General features: G+C 41.1%; 1 protein-coding gene across 2 annotated transcripts in view; it reads right to left on the reverse strand.

The window, feature by feature from the left end:
- Positions 1-815: 815 nt before the first annotated feature.
- LOC139689588 (lysosomal acid glucosylceramidase-like) overlaps positions 816-16,271 on the reverse strand; it is a 45,957-nt gene continuing 30,501 nt past the window's right edge. Inside the window, exons 9-11 of one of the 2 annotated variants that reach the window (XM_071586750.1) lie at positions 12,341-12,624; positions 11,393-11,522; positions 816-2,390 (exon numbers count right to left, since the gene is read on the reverse strand). In XM_071586750.1, the coding sequence (XP_071442851.1) occupies positions 11,423-11,522; positions 12,341-12,624 (384 nt within the window). In that variant the 3' untranslated portion in view covers positions 816-2,390; positions 11,393-11,422. Of the gene's footprint in view, positions 2,391-3,664; positions 4,613-11,392; positions 11,523-12,340; positions 12,625-16,271 lie in introns of those variants that run through there. The other variant, XM_071586751.1, reaches the window with a different exon arrangement.

Here is a 16,271-nt window from a genome sequence, read left to right on the forward strand (position 1 = left end):
AACCACACCTGAATACGAGGGTTCTGGGGTAAAAGGATTATTCCTTTTATTTGACGGGAATAACCCTTTTTGGGTTTGCTCGTAGAAGCAAAGAAATCGTGGCTGCACCATTTGGTGGCTTTTGTTCACCCAAAACCTACTCTTCAGATTATCGATAATAATAGTTATTTCTATTATCAACTGCATTCATATCATACTATCAGACTGGTTAGTTCATCAGGATTAAAGCACTAATCATACAATACAGAAAAGTTAAGCAGGGTATCAGCACATAATGCTATGTATTGCCATCAAATCCTCGTATCAAAGTATTGCTATTGAAAAGACCAGTGTCTTTAAAAAAATAAAGAAAATAACAAGTGAATAATTAAAAATAGGGTCATTTTTTGATTACTATAGTGACATTTTCCAAAAATTAAAACTCATTTGCATGCCAGCAAATGTTCTATTTAGCCAATGAAGCACTAAACAGCATTTAATAATTACATATCTCTCTTTATAAGGGTAATAATGTTTGTTAACTATAATATTTTCTCTGACTTGGAGCAGGAAAATGTGTACCTACAATGGCTGAAAAGAAGAAGAATCTTTGGAATAAATTTCAGGCCCTTAAAACATTGCAACAACAAATAGCAACCAGCAAGGTATCTCAATTGCAAATAGAGGATGATGCAAAAGCAATTAACGATGAAATAAATTGTGCTCTATTAAAACTCCAGTCATTAAGAAACCTCATCTCAGGATTCCACGTAAGACCATTTTTGTGAATTTAATTATCATGTGCAAAATTATTTTATTTTCAATAATTTCTCCATGACAACAAAACATTTCATTACACTGTTATTACAATTGATTAGTTTTATTCAATTAATAATGATCATATTATTCCAAAAACAACATTTCTTTTACTCATCGTCCAAATTTTGATAGCCCTTCCCAAAGCTGTCCCCATTGGACGTCATCCACCCCACGTCCCACCTTTTCTTCCCCAACTTCAAAGACATTCCGGAAACAACTTATATTATAGGTTTTTCAGAATCACCCCAGCAGCCTTCACCCCTGCTTCTGATCATGAAGAATGCTTTGCTGCAGTTGTTTCCTCACATTGGTGAACAGGAATAAGTCACACAGTGGGGAGGATGAGGAACGCACTTCACTTTGATTTTCTCCAGACAATCAGCAAAATTCTTCATCTGCAGCCACACACCATTGTGGTGCAATGTCCAGCTTTTATTACTTTAAAGTGGGGTCATTTTGCAATCGATATGACCATGAAGAATCTTCAGTACACCCCTATGCTTCATGTAAACTGGCACAACATGCTGACATATACAATTACCAGAAGATCAGAATTTGATATGACAATTAACTTTCCCAGCACTTCGGCTTTTTTTTGATGCTGGATTTTTCCATTCGGAACTTTGCTGTTTGCTTTTAGGATCAAAATAATTTAGCCAAATTTCATCTGCAGTTGGATGGCCTTTGGAAGAAACTCACCATCTTTCTATAACATCAACTTCAATCGTAAACAAACCAGCACATGAATGTCCTGTTGGTTGTGGTATGAGCACTCCCATAAGACATTACGCATAAACATGCTTCATGTACAATTTTTTCATTACCAATGAAATTTTGTACACTTCTGATACTGCTCTCAATGTTATTCAACAATTTGCCTTCCAATGGCCGCATCAGCATTGTTCTCTTCCAAGAGAGCAGTGACTGGAGCTCTGGGTCTTCCTTATCTCTTAAAAGAGTTCTAACCATCTCCTGGCTCTGCCATAGGCCTGCTGCTGCACTAAATACGCCTCAGCTGATGATTTGTTGGGGCAAATGAAAGATTTCAATGCAGCATATCGCTCAATGCATGTCTAAGCAAACTGAACAAGTTTCAATTTGCAATGAATGCCGCTGCTGCAATACTGGAGTCAAAAACCAATGAGGCATGCACCACATGTACATTACATATTAAGCAAATGAAATTAAACTTTTGCAACATATATAATGTGAATAAAACATTTCTGATTGACCACACCTGGAGCAGTTCTCACATTTCTTCTCAACTCTATTTCCAAAAGCTAAAACAATCCATAAATTGGTCAAACCAAAAATATTTAAGAAACTGATATAGTGTTGGAGTTCTTTTATAGCAAGAAGATTGCTGGCAACGAATAATCCCTATTCAAGGGACATCTTTTCATTTCATTATCAAAAAAACTTCATTTCCACCAATTCTTCTAAGTTGGGCAGATAGCATGTTTTGTTTCTTTGGCTCGAAACATCATCTCTGGACAGACTATTTTTATTGAGTCAAGATGCAACTTTTCAACATTAACATCAAATTTCTCTCCCCTCTTCAAACATATCTATATGGTCCTCTACTGTACTATCTAGAATAAATGATGATTTCAATAACAGCAATCATATTGATGAATAACTGATCGTAGCACTTCCCCACTTGATAATCAAGAAGAAAAGTGGTAAATCAATTTATCAAGTGGAAAAGTGCTTCAATCAGTTATTCATTATGTTCGACTTCCACCACATCACGCCTGAAGCAACTCAAGCAACCATACTGGTTCGCCATTTCAAATACACTTTTGATACCATGACATTCTGCAGCTAAACAGAAATATGACCATGTGGTCTGGGTACACTTTTCAACTGCTGCATAATAATTTTTTTTGGCATTTATAGTTTTTGTAACCATATTTTTACTCATTATATAGTTTATTACACAGTACATTATTTGTTATTGAATAAACATAGATTTAAAACTCCTATCAAAATACACACATTTTGCATAATTATTTAAAAATGAATAAGTACTTCCTATCACAAATGAGTCGTTTCATTGCAGGCACCACATGTGATGGATTATATAAAGAAAACAGCTCAACTTGATGAACTAGAAAGATGGAAACGCCTGTGGGCACATAGAAGGAACATTCTAAATGTAACAATCAATAAGTAAAAATATGTTCTGCCAATATCATCAAGCATTCCATCTTGCAGGTCAATGCATTTTACCTCTTCAATTTCAGCCAAACAGAAAATTTTAGGAAAGAAATAATATTATAATTGTTTTATTCATATAAAAAAGTTGAAATATTTTCCACAGAATTAAAAAAAAATTAGCAGGATAGTGGAATGAATATAAAACCCAAAGCCGTACTCTTAAGGGCACTAATAGGTGGAATAAAGAAGGGGGGTTTACAGGGAGCGAGAAAGTTATAGCAATCACTCAATCACTCCGGTATATGTAGGCACATTGACCGTCGTGAACCGCAAACACACAACACTCAGGGTTTACGGGGCGGGAAGCCTGACGCCAGTGACCCGTCACTCAGACAAATGAAATATAAAATAAATAGTTCTAACAATTACTCCCTCGATCAGGTATTTGCACAACAAATTGACCTTCACAAGTCGCAACCACACACACACTCAGGGTTTACGGGGTGGAAACCCGACGCCAGTGACCCATCACTCAAATGATTGAAATTTAAAACAATTGGAAAAACTACTTAGCGAGGAAGTAAGTAGTTTTTCCAATTGTTTAAAAATTTCAATCATTTGAGTGACGGGTCACTGGCGTCGGGTTTCCACCCCGTAAACCCCGAGTGTTGTGTGTTTGCGGTTCACGACGGTCAATGTGCCTACATATACCGGAGTGATTGAGTGATTGCTATAACTTTCTCGCTCCCTGTAAACCCCCCTTCTTTATTCCACCTATTAGTGCCCTTAAGAGTACGGCTTTGGGTTTTATATTCATTCCATTCACTCGGCCGTAGTACGTTCTTTATCTATTCATTAGCAGGATAGCGTGACAGTTTTCATAGACTGCTTCTTTGCAGCCTTTGGCCAGGAGCTTCCATTGGTGCTTAAATCATGTGCAGCATGGAGCATGACATGCCCTTGCACCAGAACCTACTGATTGGATTGCCTGCTAGGGCACCTACCTACTTGTCCAAATTCAACGGCTACGCATTGCCATTGCATGCAATCAAGTGAGGAGTGGCATTTTCCAGAGATAAAATGTCTCGCTTTCCATTGACTACCCCACAGGTCCTTATTCAAGCAATCTGAAATGATGCACTAAAACATAACATGCCATGTTATTAACAGAAAATTAACACTTATTAAATTAAAACAAACTGAAGAAGTTTATTTAGGTCCACTTTTCACCTGCATGCTTCATCCTATTATTTTAAAATTCTTAACTTCCCACCAATGATGATTGCTCTTTTTATCAGGTTCCGCTCAACTAAAAGAGTTATAATCTAAGGATATCAATTCCCTTGCAAGGCAATGCTCACATTCATAATTGCATTCTCCTCCTTCAGTTTAATCACAAATAGTGAAAGTGAAATATCGGGACTGGGGAAAAACATAACGCTGGTTTAATGAGCCATCTTATTAAGTTAGAAATAGGCATTGATGTCAACCAGAGGCATTGTTTTGGGGTATTTAATGGTACTGAAATAGTTTTGACTCAAGAATTAAAAGTCGTGCTTAAATTTGTCAGCCTGGAGTCTAACACTCTCTCTGAAGAGAATCTTGAAGGGTGTCCACAATCACTATCCATCATTTGGCAACAGCTTTCCAGCACCTATTATGGATGATACAGAGGGAGGAGCAATGATTACATTCTTTTGAAAACCATTTCGGAGTTCCTAAGGCAAAACTAATACTTTTCCCATCATACTTCTTCGCTGGAAAAAGTTGAGCTTGTCACGTGCGTGCTCGCTATCAGATGTCTCCCAAACTCTGAAGAAAGTAGCAAATATAATCTTCAAAGAAGCAACATTCAATAAAAAGGTAGATATGACTGACATATGTGAGAATAAGTGCAGCAAAACCTCTTTATTTTGAAATACTAGGGCCCCAAATAAATCAATTTTGAAGCATCTGGTTTTCAAAATAAACTGATACTCAAAAAAATGTCCGTTGGTTCCATATTTGGGCAGTATAATCATGTACCCAGTAGTTTTTTTTACAGTGCCTAAAAACTTTATTATGCAGATATTTGAACTATTTTTTATGTGCTCCACAACTCCTCCAAGGATCTTTTGTGTGTCATTTTCATTTGCTAGTCTAGCTTCTGCTGCCGTGGGATAAATGTTTGCGGTTCCCTTGAAATGGGTTCTTCTTAAGCTGTGGCTCCAGAAGAAGGATTTCTTGAGCTGAGGCAATTTCGCCATCATTCACCGAAGGGTCGAATCCTTTGAGTCAGCACTGCCCGAGCACTTTAATATTCCCTTTGTGGCCGGTCCTCCAAGGTTACCTCCACTAGGTTACTTTACATGTGTCCAAATAACTTTTTCTTCCTCTTTGGGCAAAAAAAATTTTAGCTGCATTTACTTTCAATTGTATGCATTGTAATTTTGTAGTGTACCATTTAATTTGGGTTTTGAATGAACACAAGCTGGGCTTTACCACAATTCTTATCTCTGTCTAACAAGACACAAACTGACAAGAAAAGGATGCGCTTTTCAGATAAAACAAAGGGAAGTATGCAGACTTGAAGAATGGTGTCAAAGTGTCAAGTTGTGTTTTTTTACACTCAATCAAGAAATGTAATGATCTTCGGTCTACGTCCACCCAAAAACTACCTAAAACAGAAGACTACCCAATAATGACAATCTACTTTCTACTGGGAAAATGCACTAGGCTGTAGCCCATGGGAAGTGCTGGTGGGTATTCATCACATAATCTCCAATATCTGCTATACACTGCATTTTTAGGTACAATAAAAAACTACTAAGTACATGATTTTATTGCCAAAATATGGGTCCATAAATATTTATTTAAATGTTTATTATGAAACTAGATATTCCAAAATCCATTTCTTTGGGCCCTTGAATCTCAATGCACAGAAAACCTTTGGCGATTCAGACCCAGCTAATCATGACTCCCGCTTAATATGGTCATGGTCTTGCCATGCACCGTGTGTGGTCTATTAAGGAGTGGTAAGAGTTAGCACTGCTGCGCTCCACCAAAATATGCTTGTCTTGCAAGTTTCTACAAATATGGTTAATAATAATTACAGCATTTCAATCAACAATCCAGATGTGCATTTGAAATCAGGTGTAAACTATTGCTACATGAAATGCAATCACAAATCATGCAAACAAATCCTCTAAGGGCAATATTCATTGGTTGATGGTCGATTCACTCAATTAACAAAGTACATCAGTCGAGGTTTCACTCAAAGTAATGGCATTCAAGTGCCAGGAACCAAATCGTGCAGTAATATCAAACAAAATCAGCTTTAATATACTAAGATATTTTGGCACAACCAATTTTATGAATATAAAAACTTAAGATAGTGGATGGTAAAATTTAGGAATGCCAAAGAACAGCTCGGCCATGCATTGCACCCTCAGAGCTAAAAACTACACAAAACTATCATTACTTTTCTGAAATCACGCTCTCTTTTATTTAAATAAAAAAATGAGTGAGTACTTATCTAACAAATGGAAATAGAGATTAATGGGATGACTGAGTATGCATTGCCATTGTTTGTTAAAGGTACTTATATGAATTACTACACCTTGATTTGTGGAGAGTATTGGGGATATATTTTATTTATAAGAGTTAATTTCAATTTTAAATGGGATCTTCTTACACTTTGGGACTCAAATGCATCATATAGTCATTATAAGTCATCAAAGATCAATGGTGAACATGATTAGAGTTGGAAAATGTTAAAATGAAAAATGTGAGTTAAAGCCCCGAATAATCCACATTTCTTCTAATCTGAACTACCCCAGCCTATACATATATGTAGTCCTGATTAGCGAGAGTTAATGACGTTTCTCTCTCAATGTGTTCAGATGGTGGCAGAGAGATGAGACGAGGGACCTTCTGATTAAGGAATTGAAGAGCTGAGGGATGCAGCACAAATTGTGGCATGATGGGAGAGTGATTGAGGGAATGGTATTTGTCTTCGGCATGGAACAGAAGAGAGTGAAACAATGATTGGGGGTAGTGGTCGACAAAGGTGGAAATTCTCTCCATTGGGGAGGAGTGGGAAGAAATAATGGGTCAGCCTGGATTGTCAATTTGATGTACGACATCAAAGTGTTGGTTTTGAGAAGGATATAAAAGTGACGGGTGTTTGGGCGAGGATGGAAATGCCTGTGGTGAAGAAGCCATCAGACAGGGCTATTATCCTTGAGAAAGGAGATCTTGATTCTTCTTGTAGTTCCAATTACATTCGGGCTTGTATGAGGTGTTGATTAGTTGCCTGTTTACTTCTTTGATGTAATCTACAATACTGAGAATGGCTACCTTGGAGCCCCTATTGGCCAACGTGATGACCAGGTCAAGACTGTTGGCGAGTTTTTTGAAAGCTACACGTGTCTAATGGAGATAGTTTGGATTCTCCATCTCTGGACACCCAAACCATCATGGTCATAAAAGACTTCCCTCCCTTCAACATCCCTTTACACCTCAATCCCTCTCCCTGAGGGTCTACCTGCAACTATCTATCCAAAAGCATCAAATATTCCCAGCACTGAATTTCTTCAGAATATCTCCCGCCTTATCCCAACCTTGAATTCCTTCTCCTTCCATAATTAACATAACCTACAGATGATGAACTGTGCAAAGGGAAGTAGATTAAGCCATTCACATGCAAACCTCCACCATGGCCACCTCGAAAAATTTTTTTCCAACTACCCCTTGCAACTCCTCTTCTAGGTCAAATACACAGCTATAATATCTCTTCTCTGGCCACACAGCATTGATAATACCTTAGACACATTTATTCCCTCCCTCAATGCCACTCTTCTCACTCCCTCATCCCCACTACCTCTTCCTCAGAAATCATTTTCCTCAACATCAATATACGAACCATGTCTTTCCTTATGGTTAACTGCAAACCACTGCTCAAAGTGAATGACACTTATTGTTTAATATCTGCAAACAGCCCATCAACCCTCATGGAGTCAGCTTGCGCCTCAGTTAAGGAAGTGAGAAGTTGGTGAGCCACAAATGATCTGACTAAATAGCCCCAAAACCTTGTACTTTCTTGTCTAAACCAAAAATAATCCACTAACTTCTTGCCTTTTGCCTGATTCAAATGGATTTAGTTCAAAATGCTTAGAAAATATTAACTTCTTGAATTTCACCACAAGCGGTGATCCCTGAAATGAAGATGTCAGAGCAGATGCAGTTCATGGCACACCTGCTCCTGTGTTTGTGACTGCTTACAATTCATTCGGGACGGCCAATCGAAGGGACTTCCTTTGAAATGATTCACAAAATCCAAAGCATGTTTTCGATTAATCGACAAATCAAAGTTCGCAAACTAGTTCAGGCCAATGGCAATGTCACTATTTTTTCAACTAAGCATGAATAATCGGGTGTTGAAAAAATCTCGGCAATAAGAGTGCCACCCTTGCTCTCAGCAGGGAATGAATTCGACTGTATCGCCGATTCAGAGGCTGGTTTCGTGCTTTTCCGGCACACTCCCAGCAAGTTTGTGGACAAAACGTGGATACACCAATACGCTCCAGAGACAAAGGAGCAGTCAACATCTTTGCCCTCCGAAGAGGGCAAAGTTGGTGAAATTGGTCGACAAGGGGATGGCCACTGTTTTTCTGAAATGCACACAAAATCACCTTCATCAATTACTTGCAAAAAGAACAAACGATGAATGGAGAGCGTTATGCATCGTAGTTATTTCACCTATTGAGTGAATAAATCAAGAAAAAACCATCCTCAATTGGCAAAGACATCTCTTCCATCAAGAACATGCATGGGTGCACACCAGCAGTTTGAATGCAAAAATTATGGACTTAAAAGTTGGAATTATGGCAACATCCACCTTATTCTAGAGAGTTGGCTACAAGTGACTTTTTTTCCAAATTGGAAAAAATGGCTCTGCGGGAAACGATTTCGGTCAAACAATGAGACCATCGCCAGAATACTATTTAGAGGACCTTCAGAAATCCTACATTTGACAGGGCTAAAAATGTTGAAGAAATGCTAAAAGTGTATTGAGCAAAAAATAGATTATGTTAAAATATAAAAAAGATGTACCCAAAATAATTTTTTCTTAAGGTCTAATTGAAAGATCCACAAGCTATGCAGGGTGGGGGAGGAAAGAGGTTTGTCCACAGAGATCCATGAACGACACATACAGGGTTCGTCTGGAAAATAAGTGTACTGATTTTTTCCCGCCGCTCCAGGCGCGCCCAGCACCGCTCTGACGGGCTGCGATTGGAGGGGGGTATGTTGGCAAGCGACGCTGAAAAAGGCAGTCGGCTCCGAGCTGTGGTGTAGTGAGGAGCTCTGTTAACGCGAACCTCCACGCTCAACCCACGTCACGGAACGCGATGCCGAAGTTTTTGGAGCAGCGTTATTCCATCAAATTTGCGGTAAAGCTTGGGAAATCGTCTACCGAAACTGTCGGTATGATTAACCAGGCTTACGGGGAGTCAGCCATGTCCAGAAACATGATCTTTCGGTGGCACAAGATGTTCGTGGAGGGCAGAGAAGACGTCGACGACAAGTCTTCGAGAGGTTCCCGATGATGCCTTCGCGGGAGCGTTCCAGGAATGGGAACACCGCTGGAACAAGTGTATCGACTCACAAGGGTCCTATTTTGAGGAATATTAGCTTAAGATATGTAAAAGTGTAATAAATTTCTTTTTTCCTGAGCTCAGTACACTTATTTTCCGGACGAACCCTGTACAGCGGATGCCAAGAATTTAGATTAGCAATGGGAGGTTGAGGACTATGAAAGAGGAGAGAACACTACACAAGGGAGAAAGGGTGAGGACAAGGGAACAAGCCTTCTGGGTGAACCGATGGGAGGCAGAACCACGTGGAAAAGAAGATGGAATTATTGCAGGGTTGAGTATCAGGTAGTGCCGTGTTAGGAAATGCTGAGAAATGTATCAGAGTTCAGTTTGCGTCCATCCAAAACCTAACTAACGGGTAAACTACCTATTAATAACCCAGTCCATACATTCATATTATTCTAAGTAAAAGGGGAAGAGGTAGCTAGGTATATTTTATTCTGAGCATATATATTAATAGTTAAATTAAAGAAAATTTTAGTTTGCTGAAGAAAATGTGCCCCCTTTGAAAGGTAGAAATTAGATGCAAATGTGAGGAAGTATTTAGAAGTAGAGAGATAAGTAGATTTCTCACACATTTCTCAGTGAATATTTTTAAATTAAATGTTATGATTAATAAGATAATACTCCTGCCCAACTTACTCCTATGCCTCCCGCAAAAGGCACACGCATGAGGGGCAGTCAAATGAACACCAAGCACCCACTACAACAACACTGTGGAATGGTTTCACTCAAAAGAAACGACCAAAGAAGCATTAATATATTTATCCCACTGGGAGACGAGATGACCAATTCCAGTTCTGCAGAAAGAGGTGGAACGCTGACCAATCCACAATCACTCCTGCACTTCCTCATCTCAATGACACCAATGTCCACCAATGTCTTTCTTTGAGTCGCCAAAGATGTGACAATCACAAGGCGAGGGCCCTGGGCCGTTCAGAGGATGTTGAAGTGTTTCCCAACCAAACTGTTGAAGCACAGCCTTCATCAGATCGGCAATGTGTGGAATAATCATGCAACAGGATGATTCCTGGGCGTTTTGATTTCATGGCGCATTGCAGCTTCTGCTTAGTGCCCGCACAGCACTACGCATTGACTGTGATTCCACACTCGAGGGAGTCGAGGACCCCTGCAGTCAAAGAAGAAGGTCATCACGACTTTACTGGGACTTGTGTGAGCAGCTTTGGATTTCTTTGGTGGGGGAGAATTGGTATGTTTCCATTGTTGGCGTTTCCGAGCCTCTCGAGTTAGAAACTGTGGCGCTAAGTTTCATCCCCTGTGATGACGATAAGGGACAGAAATGGGACATGCGGTGTTCATCACACACGGCATATGAGTGATAAATTGCACGCTCTCCAGCACCCTCAGCCTCCAGAAAACAAACCACAACTCTCTGCTCACCTTTGCTTGCCTCCATTCCTGCAGCTGGACAAAAACACCAGAAAAGTCTGAGCACCAAGTATTTAGGAGAGGAGACCGACAAGCGAGGTCATTTTTGCCATTAGGGATGGATGGCAAAGGATGAAGGGTGGAGAGAAACCTGGTGTTGGCATTAGCCTACTCTTAATGACGAAAGGCGCCAAGGGGTCAGCAGCTTAATGTCACATCCGACCGACGGTGTACTCACTCAAAGTGCCCTCCAAAAAAGCACCAAGCGGAATGTGTGTGTTATGGCGGGTGTTCTGTTTTCATTTGACTGCCCCTTTAACTTGGTGACCTACACCATGAAGCAGTTATTCCAACAAGCCATTCACTTTTTTCACTAATTTTTCATAAAATTATGTATCAACTTCACTTACCTGTGCATCACTTGCGATTGCAACCAGCTCTTATATATATACCAACGTTTGAAAAGACCGGGGAGGACAGTCAATATTTATGTCCCCATAGCGATCATCTGTTATTGTCACTGCAACACTGGAATCTAACCTGTAAAATATTTACTGAAATAAACTCAATTGAAAATTCACATATTGCATCTCAACTTCATTACCAATATTAAGATTCAAATTTAAATAGTTTCATTTTTCATTCATGTACAGTCTCATGAGACAGCCTGTATTCAAGTTCAGCAGCATCTATCTGGACCAAAAAGTGAAGCTATGATTTATGTCGTCGTGTGATTTGCACAGAGGGGAGTTCATTACTTCATACTATATATTGCTTTATTTTTAAATACTATTACTCTTTTTAAAGCATGTTCATGATGTTCAATTGTACCTGCATTTTGTACTTTTCTCTGTGTTTGACAACTCCTATACCTGAATACATTGCATGGTCAGTGGACCATAAAAATATTATTATAACTTCATTAATGTATTAAATAAATTTCCATCCATTATCTTCCTTTGTTAATGATTTTACTTCAGACAGAGGCAGTGAGAAATTTCAAGGATGGCAATTTCGCTATTGCACTATGGATACATGGTTTCTTCCAGTTTATATTGCATATCATTATTATATTTTGTGGTCCCATTCTGTTATATACAATTTTCACATATACAGGACAAAATTAATTCCCATTGCAGTGTCATATTTGTGGGAGTACTGGACATAAGCTGTTTGCAAGACAGTCTTCTTCATGCGTGGTTCAGCCAAAATAAATGCAGATGTGATAATTAAATGCCAAGGCTGAAGGTGAGGAAACACCTGTGATACATGAGTTTCAGTATCTCTACCCCCTGGACTGCCATTACCCACACATATACGGATATGGGAAATTACATGCAATCCTCACAAAAACTCACTGGTTATGCATGACGACCGCAATGCCCCCGTCAGGTTTTAGAAAAGCTACACCGTTGACATAATCATCTCCATCAGGGGCCTTGAGAGCAATGCGTACGGACCCCTGCGTGATGAATTTGGAGAAATGCCCAATGGCATAAAACATTGGCTGCTTATAGAACTCATCAGCTGTGGCATTGACAATGACTGCCGAATCCACATAGTTTCTTGCCCAATTGGGTCCTCCTCTTTCGTTTAGCGCCAAATTCCAGTCAATCCATCCCACAACCCAATGCTGCAGATCCTATTCAGAGAGGGAGAGAATTGTTTCATGGTATTTTGATGGAAAACCCTTTACAGGGAAAGCAAATATCTTTACATTGTAATAAATTTCAGGTTAACTAAACTGAACATTTAAAATTACAAGAATACTTCATACTTATGAGGCCATACCCATATGCAACCAAATGCATGCAATATCAGGTGGATATCTCTTGTTGGATTCATAGTAGTAGTAGTAGTTTTAGGGGTTTGTAGGGTGCGTCGACAACTATGGTCATTTTGCACCACTGTCATAACGTAAAACTTATGTTCCTTTTAAACTAGGAGTAAGTAAACAAATAAATACGAATAAATATATAAATAAATAAAATAAACAAAAAAAAAAGGAAAATGCTAAAATCAAAAGCATTAAAATTATGATCTCCAAAGCTAAAGCTGCCCCATTAAACCAGTATACCTTAAAAAACTTAAGACTCGGTTTATAGACCCAGAGTCATCCCCTAAAATATTTTTTAAGTCTCCCCTTATCTTCAACATGTCTCTGGCCCTTTGGTATGTTGTGCATTCCGTCAGGATATGTTTTATCGTCAGGGGTTGGAAACACTCATTGCAGCGGGGCTGTTCTTTTTCCTCCGCAAAGAGGTACGAATGAGTGAGGGCAGAGTGTCCTATTCTCAGGCGCGTAATCATGACCTCTTCCCTCCGAATTTTCCGGATGGAAGAGGACCATGGTGAAACGACCGGTTTTATTGCCCTGAGTTTATTATTTTGCAGAGACTGCCAAGTCTCCTTCCACTGATGCAGGACCGAGTTCCGCAAGGCAGCCTTTACGTCCTCCATTGGAACCAAGGTGGAGTCGGTCTCGGGTTTTCGAAGGGCATCCTTCGCTGCCTGGTCAGCTTTTTCGTTACCTCTTATGCCCACGTGACCAGGAGTCCATATAAAGGAGACCCTGTTCCCCTTTCTCTGAAGGGACAACAGGGCATAATGGATCTCCTGGACTATCGGGTGCACAGGTGCAAAGACCGATATAGATTTTAGGGCGCTCAACGAGTCTGTGCAGATGAGGAAAGAGCCATCGCTTTCTTTTATTTCTCCTAGGGCCGTCCTTATGGCTGACAGCTCGGCTGTGAAAATGCTGCAAGAAGTGTGCAGTTTTTTCCTCACGACTCCATGGTAGTGGGACACGACCGCATAGGCACATGCAGATTCTGACTTTGACCCGTCGGTGTAGACTGGGACAAAGTCAAAAAGTGAGCCGAGGACGGCACTGAAGAGCTGCTGGTATTCGGAATCGGTCGTCTTGGCTTTGCGGCGTGCACTGGCAATGAGTTTAATATCCGGCATTGGTGTTAACCAAGGCGGATACTTAGCATAGGAGACGGGGCATATTTGAGGAAATGTAAAATTTACCTCATTAATAAAATCATTAAAACGAACGGCAAAGGGCCTAGTTGCCCTTCTCCGCCTGTTAAATAAGTCTAAAAACCGTTGGTTAAAAACTATGTTAAAACAAGGGTGGATTGTCTCTGATAAAATTTTACAGGCATAGTTGCCCATTAAAATCATCCTGCGGGTTTCCAACGGAGGCTCCCCTGCGTCTGCAAGTAAGCTTGGGACTGGGCTTGTTCTAAATGCCCCGGTGGCCAACCGTATCCCAGCATTGTGGACACATGTAAGTGGTCTCAAGTAAGACTCTCGTCCTGAGGAATACACTATGGAACCATAGTCCAGTTTGGATCGCACCAAGCCTCTGTACAATAAAAGCATGCTGGTGCGGTCTGCTCCCCAAGTGGAGTGAGTTAAAAACTTTAAAACGTTGAGGGTTTGGCGACACCTCTCACGTAACACGCGGATATGCTCCCGCCAGTTCAGCTTTTGGTCCAGGATCATGCCGAGAAAGCGGACGGACTCCACAAATGGAAGAATCCTACCCAACAGGGTTAGGGTCGGGGTAACGTGGTAACCGCGAAGACGGTGAAAGTGCACGCATTTCGTTTTCTCCATGGAGAAACGAAATCCGTTCTTTCGCGACCACTCTCCCAGTTTGTTTAGAGTCACCTGGGCTTGCCTGGAAGCGTTTGGCAGTCGTGTCGACCGGCAAAATATGGCTAGGTCGTCCACATAGAGCGATGCCATCACCGGGGCATTGATGCATTCCACCACGTCGTTGATGGCGATGGCAAATAACGTCACGCTCAGTACTGAACCCTGGGGTACCCCGTTCTCCTGTGTAAAAGATCGGGAAAAGTGCTTCCCAGTCCTTACTTTAAAAAGGCGGTTGGTTAAAAAATTTCTGATAAATAGGGCCAATTTGCCTCTAAATCCCCACTTGTGGAGCGTGTTGAGGATTCTCCATCGCCACACACTATCATAGGCCTTCTCCAGGTCGAAGAAGACTGCTATGACGTGTTGACGTTGGAGAAAGGCTTCCTGGATGAAGTTCTCAGTGCGAACCAGATGGTCTGTCGTGGACCTGCCACGCCGAAAGCCGCACTGAGCGTCGGAGAGCAGGTGTCGACTCTCCAAGCACCACATGAGACGTCGGTTTACCATCCGTTCCATCACCTTGCACAGGCAGCTGGTGAGAGATATGGGACGGTAGTTGTTCGGGTCATTTTTGTCCTTGCCCTGTTTTGGGATTGGTATCACGATGGACTCTCGCCAGGCATTTGGAAAACTGCCCTCGTTCCAGAGTTGGTTGAGGGTATTTAGGACCTCCCCAATCGCGGTTTCCGGAATGTTCCGGAGAAATGCGTTGTGGATTTCGTCCGCCCCTGGCGAGGTGTAATGGGAGTCTTCGATGGCGGATTTAAGCTCCCAGGACGTGAAAGGCTCATTGTAATATTCGCTTGTAAGACCTGCACCAAAATTGAGAGGGACTCTCTCGCATCGCCTCTTCCGGTTCGCAAAGTCCGCGGCATAGCCCTCGTCACTGCTATTGGCCGCGAACTGACTGGCAAATATGTTGCTTATTTCGGCAGGTGAATTAACCACCCGGCCAGCAACAAGCAATGGCGAGATGACAAATGAGCCCTTGGACCCGGAGATTTTCTTGACTTTGTCCCATACCTGACCAAGTGGCGTGCGATGGTTGATGGTAGAGACGTATTCTATCCAGGAAGCCCTCTTGGCCTCCTTCACGGCCCTTCGAGCTCGCGCTCTCAGGCGGCGGTACGATGCCAGATTAGTTGCCGTGGGATATTTTCTAAAAATATTCAATGCTTTTTTCCTCGCCCGAATCGCCCGGTCGCATTCCCCGTTCCACCAAGGGACAGGAGCTCGATTAATATTCCCGGACGTACGAGGGATACTTTTGGTAGCTGCCGCCAAGAGCGTTGAACTTAGTTTATCGACGTTGTGCAACGCGTCGAAACTTGCGTCGTGTTTATATGTAAATGTACGCTTGAAAAGTGGCCAGTCCGCACGGTTAATACGCCACTTTTCCGGAGGTTTTGAAATGGTGGGCGAAGAGTCTTCTTTAACGAGTAGAAGAGGAAAATGGTCACTCCCACAGAGATCGTTGTGGGTGGACATTTTCAGCTTTGGGGCTAGACTTCTCGAGCATAGACAAAGATCTATTGCTGAGAATTCCCCATTGAAGCTGTTAAAGCGGGTTTTTTCGCCGCTATTTAATAAAAACAGGTTAAAATCCTCAATAAAGTTGGA

Source organism: Hetaerina americana, unplaced genomic scaffold (genome assembly GCF_022747635.1).
Source record: "Hetaerina americana unplaced genomic scaffold, ioHetAmer1.1.p SCAF_25, whole genome shotgun sequence".
In the NCBI taxonomy this organism is placed as follows: Eukaryota; Metazoa; Arthropoda; class Insecta; order Odonata; family Calopterygidae; genus Hetaerina; species Hetaerina americana.